This window comes from Cyrtonyx montezumae, unplaced genomic scaffold, assembly GCF_038088225.1.
Source record: "Cyrtonyx montezumae isolate F1298 unplaced genomic scaffold, pur_monq_1.0 scaffold_8, whole genome shotgun sequence".
Lineage (NCBI taxonomy): Eukaryota > Metazoa > Chordata > Aves > Galliformes > Odontophoridae > Cyrtonyx > Cyrtonyx montezumae.
The window spans coordinates 104,427,205-104,454,112 of NW_027072089.1; the positions used below are offsets into that span (position 1 = coordinate 104,427,205).

The 26,908-nt window shown below is 38.3% G+C and overlaps 1 protein-coding gene across 1 annotated transcript in view; it reads left to right on the forward strand.

The window, feature by feature from the left end:
• The window catches only part of GADL1 (glutamate decarboxylase like 1), an 82,187-nt gene that overhangs the window by 626 nt on the left and 54,653 nt on the right, over positions 1–26,908 (forward strand). Inside the window, exons 2-9 of the mRNA XM_065753694.1 lie at positions 12,189–12,361; positions 13,205–13,331; positions 15,014–15,104; positions 15,810–15,916; positions 17,007–17,122; positions 22,717–22,796; positions 22,910–22,964; positions 26,785–26,901. Of these exons, the coding sequence (XP_065609766.1) occupies positions 12,189–12,361; positions 13,205–13,331; positions 15,014–15,104; positions 15,810–15,916; positions 17,007–17,122; positions 22,717–22,796; positions 22,910–22,964; positions 26,785–26,901 (866 nt within the window). The remainder of the gene's footprint in view (positions 1–12,188; positions 12,362–13,204; positions 13,332–15,013; positions 15,105–15,809; positions 15,917–17,006; positions 17,123–22,716; positions 22,797–22,909; positions 22,965–26,784; positions 26,902–26,908) is intronic.

Genomic DNA, 26,908 nt, shown 5'->3' on the forward strand with positions numbered 1-26,908 from the left:
GGAAGGGAGGAGTTAATCCCACTTCATAAATGCATCAGCAGCCTGTGTACCTGCATCAGCAGGAAGGTCATTGTGTAACGAAAAACAAAAGTTGTCTGTATGTTTATGGAAGTTGGGACTATGAGAGACCTATGGCTGATACAGTAGTGAGACATCTGGATGAGCTTGGAAAGTAATTGGCTAAGTTGTGGCACACTTAAGCTCCAGATATGCCATTATTTGCAAGGTTAAGAAATGAGGAATGCCTTAGACTTGTGAGTAGATACTGGTTGCTAAGTCAGAAAAGAAGCGTTTGCAGCACTGAGCTCTCTCCCATAAGTTCAGTATTCCCAAGAGCTTCTTCACTTATTGTAAGTTGGGAAACTCTTAGGGCAGCGGACAAAAAGGCTTGATGTTTAGCATGTTTTTTTCCAGTTTTACACTGAACGTGAATGAGACTTTAGAACAGAAGAAGAATTTTAATTCCCACGTTGAAAAAGTCTCCTCACTTATCTACCAGCAGTTCAGCGTCCTGCATTCATGGGTGGAGTAAGTCAACAGTGATCTGTCAGTGGAAAAATCTCCAAATAAAGTAATATATTTCAAAGAAAACTTTTGGGGGTGGAAAAGAAAAAAAGATATTTAAGAAATATAATTTGCTCTCCCTTAAATGAATGAACTTTGTAAAGTAATATGATGATTCTTTTATATAGTAAGATACGTGCAGTTCTGCACAGAATATGATCCTCTGCTGTGTACGTAGCAGTAATGCTGCATGAATGGCAGCAACTCCAAAAGTGTCTCCCTTCAAATGTCATTCATATTAATGTCCTCTGCCAAGACAACACCAAAGATAGGCTGCTGGTGGTCACTGACAGGGATCCCGGTGTTCCCTTGAGGTCAGCAACAGTGTTCTTGTTCAAATGTTGCCCAAAGCGGGCTACCATAAACCTAGTTTTTTTCCAAAACAATTGGCTTGTGCTAGTAAGAGAGATGAGTAATGCAATTTCCTTGCACCCTGCAGCTGCAGGATTTTCAGTCTCTCAGTACCTTGCTCATGATCAGCATGCATAACTTCTGAATACTTTTTCTCTCACCAGGAATTCATCAGTCTTCATGTCCTCTCTTCCCTTTGACTTCTTTTTTATTTTTGTCACACTGTCTGCAGAATAAAATTCTCATAGATGGGGCTGTACTGTGGCTGGGGGTGTTGACTGCAGCCTTGTTTGGGAGTTCAGGCAATCTGGGAAGATGTTGCTCGTTTCCCTGAGCTGCTGAAGAAATGAAGGGCACATATCTGTTGCAGGAGTAGCACTGGGTTTGCTTTGCACTACTGGTGCAACTAGAAGAGTAGGTACAGTTGCAGTGAGGAAATAGGTGCATTTCCTCGTGCACTGAATTCTTGCCTGCTGCAGTTTTGAACTTATTGGGAGCACTCTTGGGGAGTGACATTGATTTTAACGCCCTTTATGTATCTGAAATTGTGTGCTTGTGAGGTTTGTATCCCTTGTTGCTGGCTGAGCTGGGTTTCTCTCTCTGACCCTACTATCCATAGGGGAAGCTTTACTGACTGTGCAGAGATGAGTAAAGAATGATGCTTTCTCTAACATGAGAGATGACAAAGCTCTGTGTTTCAGCAGGGACCAATCTGCAGATTCCCACTCCTAGCTGCAGAAGCAGATTCTGACTGCATGTATCCTTCAGTCATTTGGCATCAGTAAAGATTTCCAAGGCTGTTCTGACATGGAGAAAGCCTGGAGCATTCTGTATTTATTTACTTATTTGAGGGATGGGGTGGGAAGATGGGATATTCCCTTCTATTAAGCAGAGTTGCAAGTGAGTTACTAGCTCATCGAGTACAGTAGAGCTGGAAACCACATAAGAAAGGGAAAAGGCAGCTGTCACCATTTATGGCATATGCTGTCTTTTAACTTCAGAGTCACTGGCTTCTGCTGTGTATGTGGTATGTTGTGTTGTGTCATTTGAATCTGCCAGCAGAGTGGGGAGATGAGTCAGCAAACATTTTTCATGTAGTATGTTGCCATCTGATGCAGGTGTAATGTGAAGCATGGTAGAAAGGGTGACTTTAAGGCTCCAGTAATGTGACACTGGGGTTGGTATTTTGGTCAGAGCAGAGGGATAGGATCTCTTCTATATCTTAAGATCTGCTTTGGTGAAAAAGATACTAGCATCTTAGTAAATGCTGCTTTATAAGATGAAGGAATAACACAGCATTGCCAGAAATGAAGTTTGTGTCAAATAAAGCAATTCTGCATGAGTATGTTCATTGTGCTTTAATCTTAGTACAGATTTTCTTGGCAGTTAATGAACGTCTAGCAAAGGAGCTTTACTTGACTCTTGAGAAATTCAGTAAACGCTTGCATCTTTTAAATATTGCTTATACAACCAGAAATGTCACTTCCAAGCACTGGAGTAATCTTATGGCATACTGATTCAACTATTACTGCCTACTGGACAGTTCAGATTTCACATGCTTTAATTTACCTGGTTTTAATTATTTTAAGCTGCCGGCTTCTTAAAGACCATTTTCATTTCCTTAAGAGTTGATTAAATGTGCAAAACATGAAAAATGGACACATTGAAATGCATACCTTTTGTATTTCTGCTTTCTCTGTCCATGGTCAGATTCAGGAAACTTCCTCTTCAGGCTTTGGAAAAAACAAAAGCTCAGTTTTTTCCATTTCTTTTTGTCTTGTCTTGTCACTAACTGGAGAGGTTGTTGGAGGTACCTGTAAACCATTGATGATTATGGAGTCCCATCAGCACATAACTAAGTTGTGGCCATTTCCCTCCTTATTTTTCCATCTGTGCACACAAGTTATTTTAACATCAGTGGTGTTTATGAGGGAATAATAGAGGCAAGTGGTTGTTTTGTGCATTATCAGTAGAGATTTCTGATGATGGTATTGTTGAGAATGATGGTCAGGGTTAGTCAAGGGGTGGTAAGTGATGGTTTTCACTGGTTCGTATGTTTCCATGTCCATCATTATTACTGCTTTTTGAATGTATATATGATCTTGATATTTCTTAATGAAAAACATCGGTAAGTCAAGCATTGATAAGTTGAGGTGTATTAAAGAAAAAGTCACAGGATCAGAGGTGGGTTTTTTTCGGTGCCACGGCTGATGAGGAAAGTGGTTCTTCGTGATCAAGGTCTTTTGTCCAGAGCTCTACAAAGGAATGGGTTAAATCTAGAGGATTTGGAACAACTTCTGGCTCTAAGGCTTGGATGTCCTAGCCCTTCATCACTTTTCACTTTATGTGAGCTGAAAAGCCATATAAATATGACCGTATCCATTGGCAAATGTCAGGGTTTCAACAAGAAAGGTTGATTTTAAACTGTTTGGCACTCCTCCCTTAGTTACACTGTAAGACAGATTGTGTCTCATTGCACTGCTTAAATTTCTTTTTCTCCAGCAGACCTAATGTGGAGAGACAAGACATCCTGTGGCTGTAGAGCTGCCAGAGGTTTGACTGTGTTGTAACTATAGTCAATGCATAGTTGATATTGTGATGTATGTGGTGAAAACTGCCTTCACTTTTGCACAATATACAGTTTTAGAAGATGTAAAACTGCAAATGAAATGTTGTCAAGCACTTGGCTGAAGACAGCAGGCACTGGGTATGGCAGGCTGACACACTGAGCCTTGGAGTGCTCCTGCCATAGGCTTCTGGGCTGTGAGGTGCTGAGCCCTGGGCTCAGGATGCCTGCTAAGGAAGCTTCCCTGGCACTGAGTGACTCTTTGGCACGTGGAAGGTAAGCCAAGGATGTGATTAACATTACTGTGGAATAATGATTCACCTTTGCAGATAAGTAACTACTGTGTAATACTTGTTGCTGAACAGTTGAATTAACACCTCAATAGATGTTTCTAATAAAGTTGCTGTACTGAACCGACCTGACTGGTGTAAGTTGTTACCCAGAAAGATCCTGTCATACTATCTCAACACCTACTGCATTGTTTGGGGACCACTGAGCTCATAACAATATATAATGTGACAAAAAACGGTCCCACTTGTCAAAGTGGAAAAAAGCAAGCAACCCCTGCTGTAAATTGAACTAGATGTTTGGTTACAGTGATGATGCTGATCTGACATGTCTGGTTAAAATATTGGTATGGTCAAAAGCCTCCCAACATTTGTTACCTATTTTCTGCCTTCCTTAGGGATGTGGTGACTCTGCCTTATGTACACGTGAAGCACACTGTTCGACTGGTGAGCATTAGCATGCCTAGTATGGTCACTTCTGTGCTTCTACCAAACATCATCCAGACTGCTGTCTTCCTAACAGACTGCCAGTGGCTTTTTGAAGGCTGCCCACTGTGTGTTGCCTCCCCACATGCTGACTTTCTGCACCTCTAGGGTGGCTACTTAAAACCACATAGAAGAAGTAGGCTTGATGGACAGTGATGCTTCCAGAGTCCTGCAGGGTCTCTCATCTGTATGCTTGATCTCTGCTGACTCGACCAGCTATCTTACAATGTTGTGTGGGTCCTGTGCATACAGAGCCCCATTTGACAGTACCAATTGCTCAACTTGGTCTCAATTAGATTCTTTTTTGCTGTGAACATCTCTAAGGACTTCGAGCAACTCATACTGTTTTGCTGTGACTTTACTTTTCCAGGGTAAAGTCAGAAACTGCTGTCATGCTGTTGCGATATGTTTTCCTTTTGTTCTCAGCAACCCACTGGTAGGCATTAGATTTTCCTTTTGGGAATTGTCAGTGTCTATACATACATGCATATGTACTTAGGTAGCACTGAAAGTAATACCTCCTATTTATTTCCATGGGAACTGCAACAGATACAGATAGCACTATTAACAATATTTAACAGAACAGATTCTCAACTATGAAACACTGTTTTTCAACACTGTTACCACTGTTGGCTCTGCATTTTTGCCAGTGATGAACAAGAGCCTTCGTACTGTGCTTGTAGAACTCCACACCAGTGGGGGTGACTCACTGTCACCGCTGCTGAAATGCACCACTCTTCACCTCATTGTGCCAACATCTGCTGTCCGTCTACATAAACATTTACAAGCATCAGTGAATGTCAGTGGATGCCATTTTTGTCTCATGGAGGAATTCAGTTCTCTACCTTTGCTTCAGATGCGCTTCCATGTCAGACACCATTGTGTCAGGCTGCCCCTCTGCTGCTGCTGTCACACAGCAATAGAATGTAATGGAATATTGGTGGGAAGGTTCAACCTCTACTGCCATAGAGGAACCAGTGAGCAGAACTAGTGTGTCTGTGATCTGAAGGACCTTAGTCTGGTCTGGGCAGGGGCAGTTTCACTTAACTGAAATGTGAATTTACCATCTAATAAATGTACAACTGGAAGAACAAGTGTGCACAAGGCAGCTTGCTCCATTTGGAAATAGCGCTGAACTTCTTTGCTTTACATAAGTTACTAATAAATTACGAAGGCCAACATAGGAGCTGGTTAGGGAACCTAATGTGCTGGAAAGTTGCATCCTGATTTGCAACGCCCAGCCTTCTCTGTCTTAGTAAATAACGGTGTATGTCAGTGCAGTGTTGTAGACATAAATTAGTGAACGGTAATTGAAAACACTCTACAGGAAACAAAGTGTGGAAGAAAAAGTGAGAGGAAAAAAATTGTTTTTAAGCGCAAATTGAATGCGGAGAGAAAATTTCCTAAAATGAATTTAGACTCATCCATTTTTGCGTTTTAACATCTATTGAATCCCACTAAACTGGTTTAGTAAATTACTTTTTTTTTTTAGACAAATTTTCAATGACTTGCATTAAAATTGTTTTTATATTATCACTTAAAACACAGTTCTTGCAGGCTGTCATGCACTCTTAAATCAAGTTGCAGGACTTATGTTTGGAAAGAAACACTTGTGTTTTCACTTCAATTATTTTTTATTTTTTATTTTTTCCCCTGTGGGAAGCAGAGAAATCTCATGGATTCTTCACATTCAGTGTGGTTCACCCACGTATTGGTCACTTACATTCAAACTGAGCCCCCTACAGTTTCTAGCCTCGCTATCAGTGCATAGTGCCCTGTCTGACATGGATGCTGCAAAAATGCCCACTTCCCAGCAGAAAAAGGAGAGGACATAAAATTAATAACCTATGTCTAATTGAAATAAAAGCCATTGTATATGTCATATGCTTTCTACTCTGTAGACAGATGTTAAAGTTGAAAATGTGAGCTGAGAGAATCTTGCTGGGGTCAGGGAATTACTATTTCCATTTTGTTGTTGGGATTTGCTATTCCTTAGTTTTATATCAAAGTGAATTCCAGTTAGCCACTGCCTTTTTTCCTGGCTGGAAATATTACAGCCTTAGCCTTTCCTCCATTTACTTGGTTGAGGCATTAAAATGCCATTAATGAGGTTTGCCTACATAAAGATTCTTGATTCCTGTGGCTTTTATCTGCTTCTGTTAGTTTTTGTGTGTGTGTCCTTGTGGTACTACTGTGTATGAAAGCACTTGGCACACAGTGACTAGGCACAGTGTTGGGAGAATTCAGTTAATGGCAGTGCCTACTTGAGACCCTGGAAACTTCTCTGAAAGCAGAACCTGTCTCCTAACGTGGACCTTCATTCCCAGTCAGATATGCACTGCTCCAGGATTCCCTCCATTCTCCTGACCTTTCCTTTTGGAATGGGTAATTCAAATGTGGGGCAAACAATAAGTCCTGTTTGTTGTTGTGTTGCCATACAGTGCTGGCAGCATGCTGAGCAGCCTTTGAGTCCAGACACAGCACTTTTGTCTTCCTATCCCATAAAAGTCACTTCTGCATGTATGCAGTCGAAGCATTTCTGTGTGCAGGCGCCTCTTGCAGACCTTCACTGGGAAGCTCCCAGCTTGTTCCCTGCACACAGGTCTTGTCCATGAGCCTACAAAACAGGAGGACAGAGTGTAGGAGACCTACTGTACCTGTGCGTACTCTTTGTATCCAGGTAGCCTTCCTATGTTAAACATGGTAGTGTGGAATCTCTTTGCTAAAGTTCTCCTTATCTTTTTCTTGACACATAGAAAGAAAAGGCTGAGGTCTTCTGAAAGAAGAATGATGACTAGATCATGCAGGATAAGAAATTTAAGATTTGTTTCTGATTGATACTGGCAGTGATCACTGCATCTGTTACAAAGCAGAAGCCAGTCATTGGTCAAAGCCAGCCTTTTTCCTTCACTTGAATAGTCAGTGGTACTAGTACAATGTAAACTGAATAGGATTTGGCTCTGGTATTCAGGCACAAGCCACTCTTTCACAACCACCCCCTTCTGTTTCTGTCTTCCTTGTGAGCGATAAAGCCTTCTGGGCATTTTACACTACTCCCCCAAATGTTGTCAGAATATGCCAAGTACAAGGCTACAGTTTCTTTTTGTAGCACAAGAATTTAACAGAGAAAGTTTCTGTGTTTATGGAAACATAGATGCAGCTTTTTAGATCCTCAGTGGTGCCTGCATACTGATGGAACAACATCTGAAAAATGTTTTTTTTTTTTTTTCTTCTATATGTTAATTCAGCTCCAATTAATTTGTTTTCTGCTGGGAAAATAATGTTGATCATAAAAATGACATGCTAGTTAGAAACTCTTAAGCTTCTATAGTACAATATCTCATTCAGTGTGAAATGTCAGAATTATGAGCTTGATTCTACTCCTGCTGAAGCCAGGGGATAAGACCCCAATTATTTTCAATCCGAGCAGGATCAAGTCTTTTCTTTTGCAGAAGGGTATCTTGAACAGTCAATAATCCTTAATCTCTTTTCATTTGTTAAAGTTTTTGTTCTGTTTCAAGCCTGGTGCCAGTTGGCAGAAATGTCATTTGATATGCTTTCTGCGAGTCTGTCTTCTGAGTCTGCTTAGAAGTCTGTTTCTGTAATCTTAGATGAAAAAGACTATATTTATTGCTGCTACACCTCTAAATTGTTTGCATACCACGTTGTTCAAAAACAAAAAACAAAAAACAAAACAAAAAAAAAGAGGAGCATATGGGCTCCATGTGGAACAGAGGACTGATTGATTGCATTAATGCAATCAGGTGTGTTTGTGACAAACATATGCAAAAGGCCTAAAATACTTGGAGAATGCTTTAAGCATTTGAAATTTATTTACTTATTTATTTTAATAGAAGGTCGACATAAATTATTGGCTGGTAAAGAAAGTGGGAGTGTGTCTAACCTGTGTTCTGGGAAGACATCTTTTAATTTGAGTGCTGTAACATGAAAAATGGAACTAGAATGTTTCTCAGGGTTCACCCATCCAAAGCAGCAAACTGGTCATAGATTCTTTTAAAAAAAAATGAGTAAAAAAGAAAAGCAATTTTAACAGTAAGTTCTATTTTGAAAATGTTTTTTATTATCCACTTAGCTTTCCTCTCAGTACTTTTGCTGCAACCAAAAGGAGAAAAGTTTATTTTTAAGTGGAGTTTAGGTGTCTCATAAGAATTCTAGAGTTCAGTTATAAGTAGAAGATTAAGTATAACAGAATTTGGAGTGAAATTATGAGGAATGGGAGCAGTGATTGCATCCAACAGTTGTTTGCAAAACCTGAAGTCCCTTAGTTCATAACAGGAGTATGTTCTCATGCATTTTAGATATTGATTGAGAAATAGTTTTATCTATTACATCAGTCACTGTGAAAGCAATACCTTCTATTTATTTACATTGAAACTACATCAGATACAGAGAAGAAAATTCTCAGCTGTGAAACAGTGTTTTTTGACACTGTTACCACCATTGGCTGTGCATTTTTGCCAGCGATGAATAAGAGCCTATGTACCACGATTGTAAAAAACTGCAGTAGTGGAGGTGACCTGCTGTCACCACCGCTGAGATGCACCACTCATCACCTCACTGTGCCAGGATTTACTGTTATGTTTACATAAACATTCCCAAGCATTAATGAGTGTCAGCGGGTGCCATTTTTTTTTCACATGAAGGAATTCAATTCCACTGCTTTGCTTCAGATGCACTTCTGTGTCAGACACCACACTTTCAGACCGACCCTCTGCTGCTGTCTGTCATACAGCAACAAAGTATAATGGCATATTGGTGAGAAGGTTCAGCCCCTACTACCATACCACCAACACCCACCTCTGATGTCATAATAAAATAGGAGGCATTACTTTTGGAGCATCACTTTTCCATTAATTGTATAAAGCTGTGTTGTGGGGCAGAATTTAGCAAGTTCAGATTGAAGTGGCAAATGGTAATGAAAAGTTACTGAGAAAATGGTTAATAAGTCCCAGGTGTATTCTTAAAGGAAATACAATGTGGGTTAAGTCCTGAGCTCTTTAGTGGAGGTTTACACAGGTAAATTGCTGTTGAAATGAAGGCTGTTTTCCTTCTCTTTTTCCTGACCCTTCTGCTTTGCCTTTCTTTCACAGATTGTGCCTGAGGTCCAATGCAGATGTGTTGACAGTAGGGGTGGGCTATCACCCATTTTCTAGAAATGTCTTTCTCCTCAGGCTTCACAGTGTCCTTTGGAGACTCCAAAACTGTCTGTAAAGGTTAATAGACTTGCTTCAGATACAGAGCTCTTGTTAGACCTATCACCCAGCGCCTAAAGACCTGGTAGAAAAAGTAACATAAAGTTCTTCGCTTTCTTTACAATGATTTCTTCAAGAAATTCTGTGAAAATTCCATGTCATGGAAGTGCATGTGTTGCACCTCTTTGTGAAAGTATCGATAATAGGGCTGATGGAGTTACCAACAAAAGCTTTTACATAGCTCTGGTTCTAGCAGAGACAGCAGAGTGCAGCAGAGGATAGTGACTGTCCCCTTTTATGTAGTGCTGGTGAGACTACTAATATTGGGGTCAATTTTGGGCTCTCATTACAGGGAGGACATTGACTTGTTTGAGTATATGCAGAGTGTACAATGAAGGTGTTGAAGGGACTAGAAAACAAGAGACATGAGGAGCAGTTGAGGGAGCCAGGGCAATTTATTCTGGAGGAGACAGAGGCCTCATCGCTTATCTATAGCTACCTGCAAGGAGGCTGCATTGAAGAGGTGGTTGGCCTCTTTTCTCAGGTGACAAGTGGTAGAACATGAGAAAATCATCTCAAGTTGCACCAAGGAAGATTTAGATTGGACACAGGGAAGGATTTCTTCATGAAAGAAGTGATCAAGCATTTGAACAGTCTGTCTGGGGGAATGGTGGAGTCCCCAACCTTGAGCGTATTTAAGAGATGTGTGGGTATGACAGGAAGGGGCACGTTTAGTGATAAGACTTGGTAGGTCAGGTTGACAATTGAGCTTGATGATCCTGACAGTCATTTCCAATGTAGATGACTCTATCCCCATCTCTTGAGGAGATAGCAAGTTGAGTTTTTATGTGTTTACACTGAGCTGTGGTTAATACTTAAGGGATTCACTTATACAGAAAAGAACTGACACTTAATCCAAAATTAGTCCCTGTTCTGTCCCCTCAAAGACCTGTTGCTTTCCCATGTGTTGTTAATACCTGTTGCTTTAGATTTTGCAAAGTTAACCTACTAGCTTGTGTTTTCTGAGAGAAGCCTCTAAAGCTCCTTAAAGCTGCAATTTCTGTCTAGTGATCCTGCTGTGGTGTTCTGGGAAGCTTGATGAGTATTTAGCTTTCTGATGCGAGGGATTTTCCCTCTTTGCTTGTTGAAGATAGAATAGTGTTTACGTGCTAGCTTTGCCCCATGAGAACATTTGCCTCTCCTGTAACAACATGCAAAATGTTCTGCTCAGTGGAATGTTGTTTTGGATTAAAAACAAAAGTAATTTCAGAAATGCAGAGGCTTGGTGTCCCATTTATGGGAAGCCTGAGGTTCCATCTAAGGCTAGAATTTGATCTCATTTGTAAAACCTATCCTGATAAGTGAAAGTAAAGTGATGAGCTGCACCGAGTTAAGGGATTGACAGGGCTTCTTTCAGCCAATGAACCCTGAAGGTCTCCAGCTTTCTAGACACATTGTTGCTCTATATCATCCTGTACCGGCACAGTGAATGTGCCGGACTGTCCTGCAGTCTTCTGGAAATTCAGCTGTTTGTATACACCTGTGAAAAAGCTACTTTACTTCTGCAGATGGTAGAGCTGTTTCAACTATAAGACTTTTTCCTTTGTATGTTCTTACTCTTCCTATCTTCCCTGTAGCACTGACTGAAGACCCTCCAAGGCAGTGCTGCCTGACCTCATAGACTGTAGCTATTCTAGGGTTAGATCAGTGTACTGATGCTGTGTGTAACCCAGGTAATTTGGATATGGTAGTTACTGCTTCTCCTTTCAGTGAGAAACAGCTATTCTGTTTCTTTTGTCTGGTCCCTATATATTTCTTAATGTCTCACTTTCGTCTTTGTCTTCATGTTAGTTAAAACTGGCATTCTAATCTTGCTGTAAGAAATCAGTACATGAAATGGATACGATTGTCATGGTTCTCCAGTGTCTTATAAGCATTTTGGATGTTCTTTTGGAAGTAAAGTAAAGGGAGTAGTGCTGTGCTTATGCAACGCATCAAGAGAATGTGTCATGGATAAAGGTAGGGAGAGGATGGAGATCATCAATGGAGAAGTGAATATAAAAGATGATATGCACAGCAGAATGCTCCAGTAGGTGACTGAAGTCACTTAAGGGTGGGAAAGAGAGTTCAGGTGTATGATATAGATAGCAGTTTCAGAATGTGATATTTTCATGCAGGTGGAATCAGTGGAATTTTTCAGAGGACACAGAGAACTCAGCAACATGACTGGGTGGAGAGAAAGGATAGAATGAAAATATGGGAAGTGAAGCTGGGTTATATCATGGAAAAAAAAAAAGAGAATAGGAAAGAAATATTTTCAGCTGAGAAGAGTGTCTATTATCCCACACTTCATCTATCCAGCTGTATCATGCCACACTTGTGTTTTCCTATAAGCTTGGAAAGTGCTTTGCATGCTTTTGTATGCTACAGAAAGCAGTAAATACCATGTAGTTGGCTACTCTTATTTATGTAATATCAGACTGGGTCTAAAGTAACACAGGGTGGTTGTTTTTGTCTGTAAATGTTTCCAACAAAATCTAGGATTTTTGTTCATGTGAAAAGACAGTGTGAATGTTATTTCCTTTTGTTCACTAAGTCTTCAGCAGTGAAAGAATGCTTTGTAGCTCAGGATGACCAGGCCTTATCTAATGCAGAGTTGTTGTGTTTTTTTTTTTGTTTTTGTTTTTTGTTTTTGTTTGTTTGTTTGTTTTTATCTTATAGCTAGTACTTGCAAACAAGATTTACTCCAGAAGAAGAAGAATGCTGTCTTGGTGGACGGAGTCATCCTAAATGGTCCAATAACTGACTCAAAAGCAGGAGGCAAATTTGTGGAAGAGGCTTGTAAGATTATAATGGAAGAAATAATCCAGAAAGCTGATGATGTTACAGAAAAGGTAAAGCTATAGAGTGTTGTTGAAAACTTGCAGCAGAGGCTATGAACAATGCATAGTTTTTTCAGCTGTATTTTATTGCACTTAAAGTAGTATCAAAATTGGTTCTAGTCTGTGCTGATTCAAATTATAAAATCCTTTCAGTATCCTGGTCAGCATAACTATTTGCCAGAAAATAATATTTATTTATTTATTTATTTGTTGTCTCAGAATGTAGTGGTGACTTTCTCTGAGCTGACAAATGGGTGTAGTGCTTCTCCTGTTTTGGTTGTGGGGAGTTGTTTTCCCCTCAGAGGCACTGATATTAGAGAGGGAGGGACAGTGGATGTGGTATCACTGTGGAAGGGAATATAGTGAGATTGCCCTGAGTTCCATGGAAACCATGCTTAAGAGGATGTATTGGAAGGGAACTGGAAAATAAAATGTAATTGCCTTCAGACATGCACAGATTGCTCCCACCCCTGGGCAGAACAGCATCTGAAAGTGTTGGGGTTACAAGTACTTAGCTAAGGGCAAACTTTGACCGGTAGGCCTCTTTACCCCTGGGATATATGAGCCATGAGCAAAATAGCTGTGTGACCCAAGGCTGATTCTTTACAGCCCAGCATTCCATCAGGCACACTTCTCCCAGTCTTTTACATCTTTCTGCCTTCCCTGTTTTAATTTTTATGGTCAAGGAATGTCTGAAGTGCAATAAAGCCAAGATCGCATGAGACTAGCTTACCAGACATATTGTTTTGGTGGTCTGCTGCAGTCCTGAATGTGATACTTACCTGGCACTTTTCTAACTGTATTCCTTTTAGCTAACCTGTTCACTGTTGGTGTATCCTATGTACCCATCATTAGGTTTGTGAATGGCGGGCCCCTGAAACACTGAAGAAGATTCTTGATTTGGAGATGAGAGACACTGGAGAATCTCATCAGAAACTCCTGCAACTCTGCCGGGATGTGATACAGTACAGTGTCAAAACCAGTAGGAATGCAATTTCTAATGAACTTGTTTTGCTGTATACTTACCTAGGAAGATAGGATAATGCTTATAAAGCTCTATTATCTTCCTGGAAACTAGGGGTTTGAATGTTTGCTTTCTATTTGCCTATACAAATATGCAAGTATTTGGTTGTGTTTCAGTTGTTTGACTGTATGCTGGTCACCAGAGGTGTCTGTGATTGCTCAGAAGGTGTTATCAAAGAAAACTAATCAGAACCTAATTCTCATAATGCCATTGATGCTGATGGTAGGTTCTATCTTCTTGAGGTCTTGTAGAAGTTGCCTAGACAGGTATGATATAACAATCTAACAAACTGTAGAAAGACTTTTGTATGTAATTTTGTGCTGAGCAGTGAGGAGTGCAATCACCATCACTGCCCTTGAACAAATAAGAATGCATTCTTAGTGATGATTATCCTGCATTTAATATTGCTTTCTATTGAGCAATAGTCTTATAGGGTATTAATTTGCCAATAGGCAGTAATTCCCATTCCAGATGCTGTGAGAAGAGAGCCTGCAGTGTTTTGGAGATGGTACAAGACATCTCTGCAAGACTAGTTCTCTGTGGGTAACCTTTCTGCAGCATGTCAAGTATAATTTAATCTTAACAAAAAGGGATGAATAGGAAATAGTGTTGTTTGTCAGAAGCTCAGGATTTCAGATATAACATAGCTCGGGCTGTATTTTGGAAGGTGAGAAGGTTATGTAATATAATTGCTGTGCATTTCCAGGGCACATTCCTTTCTACCATCTCTATTGCTACACTAAGTAAAGCTGTAAAATAATTTTAAGGATGAACCTATCTTTGAAAATGCAGTAATACTGGTCTAAAGAAGCAGTGCATTAATAATATGCAGATATAGTTACTGAACAAGTGGAAGGCATTCTGTTTATCTGTCTTCTGAAAATTGCCTTCAAATTTTCATCTGTCATACTGTCACCTTAGAAAGAATATTAAATAAGAAAAATTTGCTATGCAAATAGTTTTTAATCTAAGTACAAACATGTATTGAATCCTTTGATGTAATAGACATGGAGCCATACAGCTTGCCTGGTTTTGCATGTAGAAGTACAATGCTGTAGATTAAAATTTAGATGGTGACCGCACTGCTGAACTGACTTTCTTTTGTTGTCGATAATAATACAGATTTTTTTCTCATAATTAAGTTATTTCATTGTTTCTGGGCAAGTAGACAGTTCCTCTTAACTTTTCACTTTAAGTCTGCAGCAAGACTTTTCAAGCTGTTACACTGCCTTCATGTATGAATACTAAGACTGGTTTGAGCACAGGATAGCTGCCTGATGTCGTCAGGTTCCCGTGTTTTACTGCTTAGCAAAACTTGGCTGAATGTCCATGGTGTCTCTGAACACCACTGTTTAATGCCTCTAAGCATACTCGGTTGTCAATCACTCTTTTTGATCTTTATAGCTTGTAAATAACCCACGTTCATTCTGTGTATTATTTACATCAGCCTTGTTTAGGGACCTAAAAATGCTAGTAACTTTTACTTTCAAAGGATTGTCTAATTTAAAAAAGGATAGTAAGACTATAAAATACTGAGAGAATGGTGAAGTAAATCATGGTTAACAGGGATCAGCATTCAGTTGAGAGAGCCTCTTCTCATGTACATTCTGTCACTGCTTGCTTTTCATCTATATTTTCAGATCATCCAAGATTTTTCAATCAGTTGTATGCTGGAATAGATTATTACTCATTAGTGGCTCGTTTCATTACTGAAGCACTGAACCCAAGTGTGTAAGTGCAGTTTCTTGTACTCATAATGACGAATCCTGCATGCTTTTTGAAGTAACATCTTCCTGACCACTATCCCCACTTCTCCCCCTTGTGATTTTGTCTTCCTGTTTTCAGTGTTACAAAGGAGGTAGGAATTCTGCAGGAATGTGGGGAAAAATGCAGTCTAGTTTGTCGGAATATCTCACCAGAATCTTGGCTAAGATGATGATTTTCCTAGTTTGTGAGTTGGGGTTGAAGAGGAGAGATCTTTTTTTTTTTTTTTTTTGACACTTTTAAAAATAAAAATACCAAAATGAATGAATCCAACTTACTTGTTTATTTCCTTTGATTCACTCTGCACAGAGTTGAATGCAAATGATTACCTGTCTACTGTTTACTTGCAGATGTAAAGTCTGAACAAAAATGTAATTGCAGCTTGCAATAGATTATTACTGCTGAAGTTTAAGCATTGTGACCTTCATTAAAATCAAACTCTGTGTTATTACTTTGAATGTGAAATTGTCAATGTCATGTTGTCAGGAGCTAAGCATTTGCTCTGCTGGGTCAGATCCGTAGTCTTTTCAGTTTAGAGTTTTATTTTTGATGGCAATCAGCTTCTGATAAGGTAGAGAAAGGTGCTAGAAACCTCTATCTAATTTTAACAAGATGCTGTGGCATGAGTTCTGTAATCTTAATACCAAATATGTTCCTTTTATTTTTGTTCAGATATACATATGAAGTATCCCCTGTGTTTCTGTTAGTGGAAGAAGCAGTCATCAAGAAAATGATTGAGTTCATAGGGTGGGAAGAAGGTGATGGCATATTTAATCCAGGTAAGAGCAGTTCAAATTTTCAAGAGAAGTCATGATAAACCATCTGATACAGTAATTCTATGAGCATTTGATTTTCATGGAATATTTGAAAATGCATGCAAAATCCAGTGATGCACAGAGGAAACTATTGTGTCCGCACTCATTTGATGTATTCTAGTAATAGTTCTGTGAATTTGATCAGCATCTGGACAAAAACAGTAGGAAAATGAATTGTTTGTAACAGAAGTCCTTCCTAGTCTTACTAACAACAATACCAACAGCTTTATTAGATTAAGTCATAGGATGATGGACAGAGAGCTAGACACCAACCTGTTGTTTCTAGAGGCACTGATGTATTTATTCTGCCTATCACACGCGGGAGCCAGAGTCTGTTTTAGTGGGTTTGTCATGAGCTTAATTCCTCTGAAATTGGACAGTTTTTTTATATGTTATTAATAGGCCAATCAAACAAAGATTTCTTAATCTTCCTGATAGCTTACATTTTTCAAGCAGCATTCCAGCCCCATGTGTGGAAATAATAAAGCATAGTATTATTCCACAGATTGTTCAAATTCCAACTTACTATACTGGATATGAAGCCTTTATGACTAGGTTAGGGGTGGGAAAAGATGTTATATTAGGAAATGGATTTAGCGCTCCACTTTCAAATCCAAGGCTAGGCTAGGAATTCTAGTCTACGTATGAATCATAGAAAAATAAAAACTATGTGAACTAAAACTCTCTGGAAAACTTGTGGATTTAAATGTATTGGTAGTATTGATTTCTTCATTTCAGATTTGATTTGTACTTTCAGTAGAATTCTTGCCTTTAATTTAGAATTGTACTGAAATACTGACAATAGATAAACTATGCCTTTTTATGCTGGTTTTAGATAAAGCATTCCTTCTTATTTTTTTTTTAAGGAAAGAAATCTAGATCACACCTTGCAGATAGCACTCACCACAGATTTCTGTTTTTATTTATTCATTCCAATGCTCTGATTGCCTAAGAGATCTCCTAGGCTCCATTTTCCTAATAGATCAATTGCTCTGAAACGGGAAAGGTACTAGAACTGTGGTTAATGTGATACTTGTATGTCTCTTTTTTTCAGGTGGCTCTGTTTCTAATATGTATGCTATGAACTTAGCAAGATACAAATTTTGTCCAGAGATAAAAGAAAAAGGGCTCTCAGGTTTGCCAAGACTAGTCCTGTTCACTTCAGAAGAGGTAAAAACAGCAAGAAGTTTCTTAAAGCATCTAACAGTGAAATTTATTTTTCAATGGCTGCAAAATTAAAGCAATATATTAGTCTTATTGGGGTCCTGGTACAATGAATTTGCCATCAATGAATGGTATGAAATGTCAGAGCTATCTGGACAAGTCTGATGATAAATTTCCCTACAAAAGTTCTCTTGTCAGAACAACCGTGGGTGTTCTTGCTCTTGGGAACAGCTGATAGAAAAAGAGATTGTGCATGGGATAAACCTGAAGATGAATGCATGTGGGATGTTGTGGAGATCTGCAGGTTAAAGTCTAGCAGGAGCCGCGTGTAGGTTTCAGATGTTTTTCTTGCATTATGTCAAAGTTCATACTGAGCTGAACACACCTGGACCTGTGGAATGACTCTTTGCAGCTCCCATTGTGTTCTGTATCTGAATACAGATTCTCTGTGGTAGTGAACAAAACCTACTACAAAATATTTGGGCAAATTCTCCTGGATCTTTAGACAGTGTTTTGTTGGTTTTTTTTAATAATTAAAAAATGTTTATTTCTAAAGTTTTTGAGTATTATCTGTTCAAATTGCTTGTGGAAAATGGAGATATGTTCATACACTTATCCTGAAGCTAATGTCTTTTGTACTTTTTTTAAGAGGCTCTTTTCTCTCACTTAATTCTTCAGTTTTAATTTTCTAATTGAATTAGTGCGGATGTGTTATTACACTCCTGTAATAAATCCTGTGGTTAGAGGACCTTGTTGTAGTAGGATGTATGTAGTTCTTGACATAATTTTAGCTCATAAGCTTATGCCCTAATGTTCTGGTGGGTAAATAAACAAAAGAGACTTATTTTGAAGAGGTCTGACAGACTCAGGCATTGTGTAAGTTGTCCAAGACATTTAATTAATCCAAATGTCTTAAATAAAGTAGTATTTTTTCAGGCCAAATGTTTTTATTTTTTTCTTTCTAAAAGACATATGTAAGAAAACAACATGCCAATTCATGCTTAATTCATCACATTTCATCTTTAAAATAGATAAAGAAGAAAAAATGATGTTGAAACATTTCACTTTAATGCCTTGGAAATGAAGCACATTAAATTTCCATCATGAAGTAATGTATTATTTCAGTGCAAGATTTAAATAAGAGTGCACTCCGAAGGCAAAACAAATTTCTTTTACTTTGATATTTTGCTTCACTAGGAAGACCCAAACCATGAAACACAGAATCAAGCAGAAAAAAACCAAAAAAGGTTAAATTACTTTTAAGACAGTTCTTGATCTGTAATAGTTTGCTTGATTAACAGAACCATGCTGTACTTAGTAATTACTTGGTGTAAAACTGCTACTTTTAGCAGCTAGATATTGTGAGTAGTCAAAGATCTCTACTATTTTTTCTTCATTCTGAGGGAGGACAGCACATATTGATGAATCTTTATTTTTGATCCATCCGTACTTAGTCCAAGTTTTGCTATCTTTTGGAGCTAGTTTAATTCAGATATGTCCTGATATTAAGAGAATTTAATAAATGCCCAACAGTGAAAAGAGGCATACTCATGTCACTCTTCATTTTTTATTATCTGTTTTTATTTTGAGGCTTCTTCTGTGGAGTGTTTTACTGTTATTTTTTCTCTGAAGAGTACCCAGAGAGCACAGACCTGTTTTGTGTTGTGTAAGCAAATGATTGAAAAAAATGATAATGGAGAAGCTACAACCTGTGTTTAGCTTTAAAGCAAGTAAGGCAAATAGTGTTGGCATGGAGAAGCCACGAGACTTTAATGAACTGAGAGTATTGATAAGGAGTGAAAATGCACTGTCAGCTAAAAGCACTCTTGTTTTAGGGCTTGGCTTCAACGCTATTGAATTAAAATTATTTTTGCTTTGAGTTGCCAAGTCTCACAGTTTCTGTCTGGCACTTGGCAGGCTGAAAGAGTAGGGGAATGCATGGAGTTGTCAGTGACTTAATTTTATGTGACCTGGGGACTGTGTATTCTGTTTGTGGATAATATGAAGTTCTATGTTTAATGTGTGGTCTGCTGAAGGCCTTTGCATGCTCCGTTTGCCCTTCAGCAACAAAAATGCTCCTTGTTCCTGCAAGTAAAAAACTAAACTACCTTAAATTATGATGATATTCCATGAACATGGTACTTTTCTATAGCTCTCTTGCTGGACAATTACAGAGTGATTCCTCTTGAGACCATTTTAGTAGCAGAGAAGTTGTTAAATCTCATTTTCCTGAGGCATGATTAGTGTTTCTGTAGCATCTGAATACAGCTACAGTTGTAGACCATGCCACCTGCTTATTGTTTTTCTCATTTGAGCTTTATTCTGACCCAAAAATGTATTGCATTGATCTGAAAGGTAGGAATTGCTAAATTTGAGGTAAGTGAGGGTAGAAGAGAGTATGTATAAACAGTTGAAATGTACATGCTGATATGAGCAGTTTTTAGATGCAAATTTAGATACTGAATTCCTCCCCAATGCAAGTTGATCGTGAAAGGAATAAAGTGGAAGAACACAACTTTAACTCACAATATTGCCCCCTGTTGAAATTACAACAGACAAAAATGAGTAATAAACCAATCTCATAATAATGTAATTGCTTTATGCAATCATGTTTCTAGGAAACTTCAAAATTAAGGGAACAAATCTGTCTTCTGTTTTAATGGGCACATGGGGAAAGTAACTCATCTTTGCAAATCTTATTAGAAAAAGAAAACTGTCTAGCTATAGTTAAAACAGTATAGCAACACATCTTAAATGTACTGTTTCCATTTGATCTTGTGCTTAATGGCATTCATTTCTCATTCCTAATGGTTACAGAGTTAATATGTCCAATCAAGACTACAAAAGAAATTGCAAAAGTAATCTCAGCACTTAGTTTTAAAAGTTATGATTTGGTAATGTATATGTAGTATAGATACAAATAATATATTTTATCTGAGTATTCCTTATTCCTTTTTTGGAAGGACACTATGAACAAATGAACTATTTGACATTGTTATGACTTGAGCAGCTAAATGTTCTCATTTTTTTCTTAAAAGGATGTGGTGTAAGTTGTATTTATGGTAATGATGGTGGAAAAAATGAAGTTCTTATATGTTTTCTATCAATATAACTGAACGATTACTTTGATGAATAAAGAAAGTACGTTTCAAGTTAGTGTTGCAATATACAGTCTCCTTTCTGTCCTACTGTAGACTTACCAAAATTTATCAGGTCTTCAGTAGGACAGAAGGAAGAACAGAAGTACTTGTATAGGTGAGAAATAATACACCAGGCAGCCTGTTATGTTTTGGTGTTCTGTCTATTCTTCCCTCTTCTTCTCTTTAGTATAATCTCTCCAGTGCTCAAGTCTCCTGTACCATTTTTAGTAATGACATGTTATTTAGTGAGTAATTCTTTACTAATACAGTGATTTTGCAATTCTACAGCTTTCCAAATTTGAAATGATATTATTATTCACAGTGATTTATACCTTTCATTTGACCCTAATGGACAGAAATCAGTGATAGAAACGATTTTTATTTTCAACAATTTACTAAATAGTTGAAAGCATCTCCAAATTTCTACTGATCAATACATAGCCACTGTACAAGAATTATTACCATTATTGATGCCATGTAAGACTAATATCTACCTATGTATCTTGTTATTTTTGTAGCAGTCTAAATGAATGTGTCCTAAAGACTTTGTGATTATGTCATGTTACAAAAGTAAGCATTCTTAGAACTAACTGATAGTATCAGTTGGCATTTTTGTATGCCTTTAAAAAAGCGTGTGATGGTGAGGAGAAAAGCTTTTTGTCAAAAAAAAAAAGAGCCCTTTGAGATGATCCATCTCATCAAAATAAGCGTGACAGGCTTTAATATCCTTAATGTATTCATACCCACACATTAAAATGTTGTACATTTTTCATAATTATGTTCTGCAGTAACTCCATTTGTGTGAACTCTCTGGAAGAAAATGGAATTAATTATCCACCTGGTTTCACCTTCTATCTGAAAAGTAACGATTCTAGACATTGTCACGGTTGCTGGAATAAGGGTTGTTTTAACTCTTCAGTAATAATGTATAAAAAAATTGATTTTTTTTTCCTTTTAAGTAATAATCCCAGGCTTGGATAGTTTTGATTATTAGAACTGTGTAGTCCAATGCGATGCTGAATGCCCTCAATACTGGCTCATTGATATGAGTGGGTAGACGTTGGTCATGTTGCATGTTGTTGAAAGTTTGACATCTCAGAATGAGTTCAGGTTAAGAAGGTTATTGGGTCTTGAATTCCCAGGCTACTCTTGAAAATGGATTAAGCTGTGTGAGATGAACATGCTCTTCTTTTGGAATGAGTCAAAAAGCTGTTACACTGAAGAACAATATCCATATAGAGAGCTCCTGATTTATAAAGTTGAATGTTGGAAATACAGGAAGCTAAAAGATCTTGAATGTTTAACAGAAAAAAAGTGGACAGTCTACAGAGTGGACTGTGAGCTCAAGTGTCCTTCTCATCTGAGTAATATAATTGATTGAATAAAAGCCCATTTCTGACATGGTTTAAGCAAGTGAAAGGACATCTTTTGCAGTCACTTGCCAGGCTTCATACACAAATGCCCTTTATTCAGTGCAAAGTGAGGAGGATACTGTGTGTATCAGTGTTCATTTACATTTATTCATGGACATCTTTTTGACAAGACCTAGCTCAAATTCTTTGATGAAATACTAAAATGTAGGTACAAACTGAAACTTCTTCTATAATCCATACTGATTTGAAGACTTCAGATGATATTCTAAGTGCCTTCTAAAATCTGCTTGCTTTAATGGCTTCCAAGATCCAAATTCATGTGGACAACCTTGGTCTAACCACCAAGATTTTCAAGAACTTGAAAGCCTAGAAAGTCCTGATTGTATGAACTCTAAAAACTTTGGTAAATCTTTGGATTTGGACTTCATGATCTTATGAACAGAATTCCTGGGTTGGACCAAAGGTCAGTTTAACATTGGTATCCTGTATCAGACAGCATCAACAGCTGCTGTTTAGAGAAGGCATATAGAAAAATTGGAATTGGTAGAGAGAGACATGGTTATAAACATCCTGATTAAGAGTCCAGCTTCCAAGGAGCAGTGCTTTTGGATATTCAGACCTATCAGCTGCCTCTGGGCTGCTGAGTTCAATAGCCTTCAGACATTTCTTCCTGTGAATTTGCCTTTTACTCTTATTAATACATTTGTTTTTAGTTCTATTTAAGCATTTTGATTCAGTTACTCATTCTTTCCTCATTATACTTTGTTTTCTTATTTTCATTCTAATGCAAAATCAGGTTAAACAATTCACATGTAATAGAGTATTTTATTTTTAAGCCAACATTTTAAACATGGTGCACATCCATTTTGTTTGTTTTCCCTGTTCTTCAGTGTGTCATAAATTGTTAAATACAATATGTCTTTCTACTGCGTAGCTTTGTCAGTTTGCTTTATGTGTTGGAATATACTGTTATTATGACTGTTAGCTGGTATTAAATTGATTTCAGTGTCACTGTTTCCTATGCAAAGGATTTTTTCTTTGTTTTTAATTGTATGCTTTCTTCTTTTTTTATGCCTTTCATTTACAGTGTCATTACTCCATGAAGAAGGCAGCCTCTTTCCTGGGTATTGGTACAGAGAACGTTTACTTCATCAAAACAGATGAAAGGTAAGCAAGCAAAAACCATTGCTGTGGTCTCTGAGCTTTTTGAAATGCAGTAGTGCTGTACTAACCAACTTATTTGAATGTAACTGAAAAAGTTTTAAATCTGTGTCCCGTAGAGGTAAGATGATACCTGAGGAACTGGAGAAACAAGTCCAACGGGCCAGGAAAGAGGTGAGAGGGGGAGAGAAAGCATGAAAGAGAGGAGGAGTGTGTGCAGACTGTGTGCTTGTGTGTGAGTGAAAGAAAGGAAAACTATGAGTAAGTGAAATCTTAAAAATAGAGCAGTTAGTCTGCTAGGTTCTTCTTACAGGTGCAGTCCATTTGCTCCAAGCTTGTGAAGCAATCCAAGATTCTTAGGTATTACACTGTTCTGGGAAGTAAAATTCTACAGAGCTTTCACTACTAATGAAAACCCTCAGTACAACACTACTCTGAAGTATTTAGCACATTCTGTCTAGAGTCTTCTGTTGCCCTTAATCTTTATTAAACTAAATGAATGCAGTATCTTAATAGGTAAATGAAAACTGAAGGTTTTTCATTATTATAGCAGCTATTGTGCTAGCATCTGCAATGAAAAAGAGTTGTAAGATATGGTTTGGTCTCTAAAACTATCATACATGCTGCAAATTCTAATTTTTGTCCTTCCTAGTCCTGTTGGAAGACTGCAGAGATTCCATTGTGCCTCTTTTCCCACAGGGACTTTCACCAAACAGAAAAAGGGCAGCATTTGGAAATGTATTGATGTTATATTTGGACAACATTAATATATATCCCCACAATCTGTAAGATAGTGCTTACTGTACTCAGTGTAATTTCTTCTGGAGAGTTTGGAGGACTGAATATGACTTCTAAGGCACAGAGCATCTTCTTTTGGCTTGATTATGCCACCTCACTTCTTGCCTTAGAGCAGTAGGATTTGGACCTCAGCCCTTAGTCCGTGATCTGAGACCACTAACAAATAAGTGCAGCATCCCTGGTGTGGATGTCGCCTACCGTGTGATCCTACTTTGAGAATTATTGTGGCTGATTGAAATGGCACAGCATTGCTGTCCTGTCAGATTGTGTGGCCACAATTGCATTAAGTAAAACCTTCCTTAAATACATCTACTGCCAAATAACCATCTCCCCTTTGGGTTTGACACTAGACAGAATACTTGGTGATGCATAGTGTCCTTAATTACCTAGAAAACTCTTCCCTTCATTATCCATGGAAGACAATCTGTATTTCACTCATTTGAGCAATTTTTGGGGGAAAAAAAGAACTGAAGTATGGAGCAAGAGAAAGCAGGCAGACAGGAGAATGAGCTCTGTGCTCTGGAAAAACATTTTTGGGTTTGGTTTTTTTTTTTTGGTGTAATTTGGTGGTTACTTAAAAAGATCATCTGGCATTTTTGTTGTTAAAAAAAAGAAGTCAGCCACAATTCAGTGCTGTGCAATTGAAAAACAATGTTCTATATTAAAATGCTCTGCTCACAGGCGTGCTACTTTTGAAAACATTTACATTTTGCTTGCCTTTTAATGGAAGTTTTTCATTTCACCTGAGCTTCCATAACTGTATCTGTCCTTGATAAAGTGCTATTTTATAACTTTGTACAGAAGGGCACTTCAGTGAATTACAGTGAATATTCTAACAACTCTTAAACAACAGAGGATGTATTCACTAGTGACAAGAGCACAGAATGTTTACTGACTGTGAATAGCAAGAGTCTTAGGCCTGTTTTTAGTGGGTTTAGTCAAGAATATATATTCAACTTTATTGGCAAGAAGAATAAAAATATGATTCCCTTCTTTTTAGGAAGTTACAATGGTAACCATAATTTTTTGAATTTGTAGAAGTCCTAGACTTGTCCCCATATTCAGTTAGGCTACCTTCTGGCAGCTAGGGAGGCTGTGTCATTGTGATGTAGCTGTGGAAGAGAATTGATAACACTAAAAGAAACTGATAAGTGCAGCGAATAAGTCTTTGCCTCACTTGAAAGTGTTTTGTATTTGAGCTTCAGGCTCTTTTGTAAGTTTGATTGACTTATGTTGTAGGCTGTAGTAAGAATGAATGACCAAGAAGTGACTTACAGGCTGGTAATTCTTTGTGAGTGTGTGGGATTAATTTTAATTTATTCCAAGGCCACTTTTCACTCCTTTAGCGAATTGTAGGGAAATTTTAAAATACATATACATCATAATTATGCACTATTCTAACACTCCTTTACTCTGTTAAAGAATTATGAGGGCTGGAGCACGCCTCCTGTGATGAAAGGTTGAGGGAGTTGAGACTGTTTAGCTTAGAGAACAGAAGGCTCTGGAGAGACCTTGTCATGATCTTCTAGTGCTTGAAAGAAGCTTACTAGCAGGAGGGGGCTAACTTTTTGCAAAGGTAGATAGTGATTGGGCAAGGGGGAATGGATTTAAACTGAAAGAGGGAAGGGTTAGATTAGATGTTAGGAATAAATTCTTCACGCAGAGGGTGGTAATGCACTGGCACAGGCTGCCCAGGGAAGTTGTGAATGCCCTATCTCTGGAGGTGTTCAAGGCCAGTTTGGATGGGTTCCTGGGCAGTTGAATCTTGTGCTTGCCAACCCTGCCTAAGTCAGGGTTTGGAACTAGATGATCTTCAACGTCCCTTCCAAACCAATCAATTCTTTGATTCTATGAATTATAAAACTATCAGAATATAAATGGGAATCAAGCCTGCCTGTCTGTGTTGTAGATTTTTAAAAGTGGTAACACTTAAAAAAAAGAGGAAACCAATGAAGGTCAGATTTCAGTTAAAGTGAAGCTACATTAAAGACTTGCACATAGAGTTTGATTTCAATCTGATGTCTGATTTCAGTGAAGCTACACTGAGTTACATCAGCACAGAGACTTGCATCATCTGTGAGACTGAATTGACTACAAATGAACTTCAGGGATCTGAGATTATGCAGTGTAGTAACAACTGTGCTTCTTCAGCAGCTGCACTGTCATGCTGCGGGCCAGATACTGGAATGAGCAGGGAAGTTGCTTCAGCATGTACTTAGAGCACATAAGAATGGACAGTCATGGCTAGGATTTATACCTTCAATTTCAGGAATTTACAATAAACCCCACAAATTATTTTCCTTGCTTTAGTTTCTACTCCTAAGTATGCACAGGTGCATACATTTGCAGGGGTGAATTATTTGACTTAGCCTGCTATTGTTGTTGTAGTCCTGGTATTAGTGGAATAGGACAGCTCTGAGCAAAGACGCTGAAATGGAAATGGATGTCTTGTGATGCTTTTCTGTGGCTACAACCTGACAAAAGCTTTCCTTATTCCACCTTTCTAATCTTTAAACTGTCAAATCTCCAGTGGTTTCTCTACTGTGGTTCAGTTGCCATCAACAGCCCTTCCTGTTTTCTAAATGGGAAGGAGGAAGATGATAGGACTTGGCTGTAGACTGGGCACTGCAGTCAGATAGTAACTGTCAAGTTGTGGTATATGCCAGTGCTACCTAAGGCAAATCATGTTCCCTTGCTAAAGGTTCCACTTCCCTTGGCAACGAATGTAGGCACTGTAGAGGGAGCACGAGTCCCTGGAGGGGTGAGCCATTTCCCAGCATAGCTAGCCTGCTGGGTGTACTAATAGCTTGATTTGTGTTTGTCAGAATGGTAGCAAATTGGGTGGTAAAATGTGGAAGAAGAAGAAATAAAAATCAGAGTATAAAAAGAGATGTTAAATATCCAGAGCGCTTTCATCTTGATAAAACTGGCATCTGTCAAAACAGACTGAAGCGGTCTGCACCAGAGCAGTCTGCCCTGTGATGGTGTTACCTGGAAATGCATTTTTTTTTTCCTAAGAGTCAGCATTTTTAAATGCAGTAACTTCTGTGTGAGGCTCTCAGTGCTGGGAAACGAAAATGTAGATTGTCACATCTTTGTCCTACTTTTCATGACCTTGTTATACTTCAGCTCTCCATAAATACTGGGGGAAATGAATGGTGTGAATGACAATTTTTTGTTTTGAATCCTATTGCAGGGGTCAGCACCATTTCTTGTCTGTGCTACTGCAGGCACAACCGTACTGGGAGCATTTGATCCTCTGGATAAAATTGCTGATATCTGTGAAAAGCATGACCTCTGGCTTCATGTTGACGTGAGTT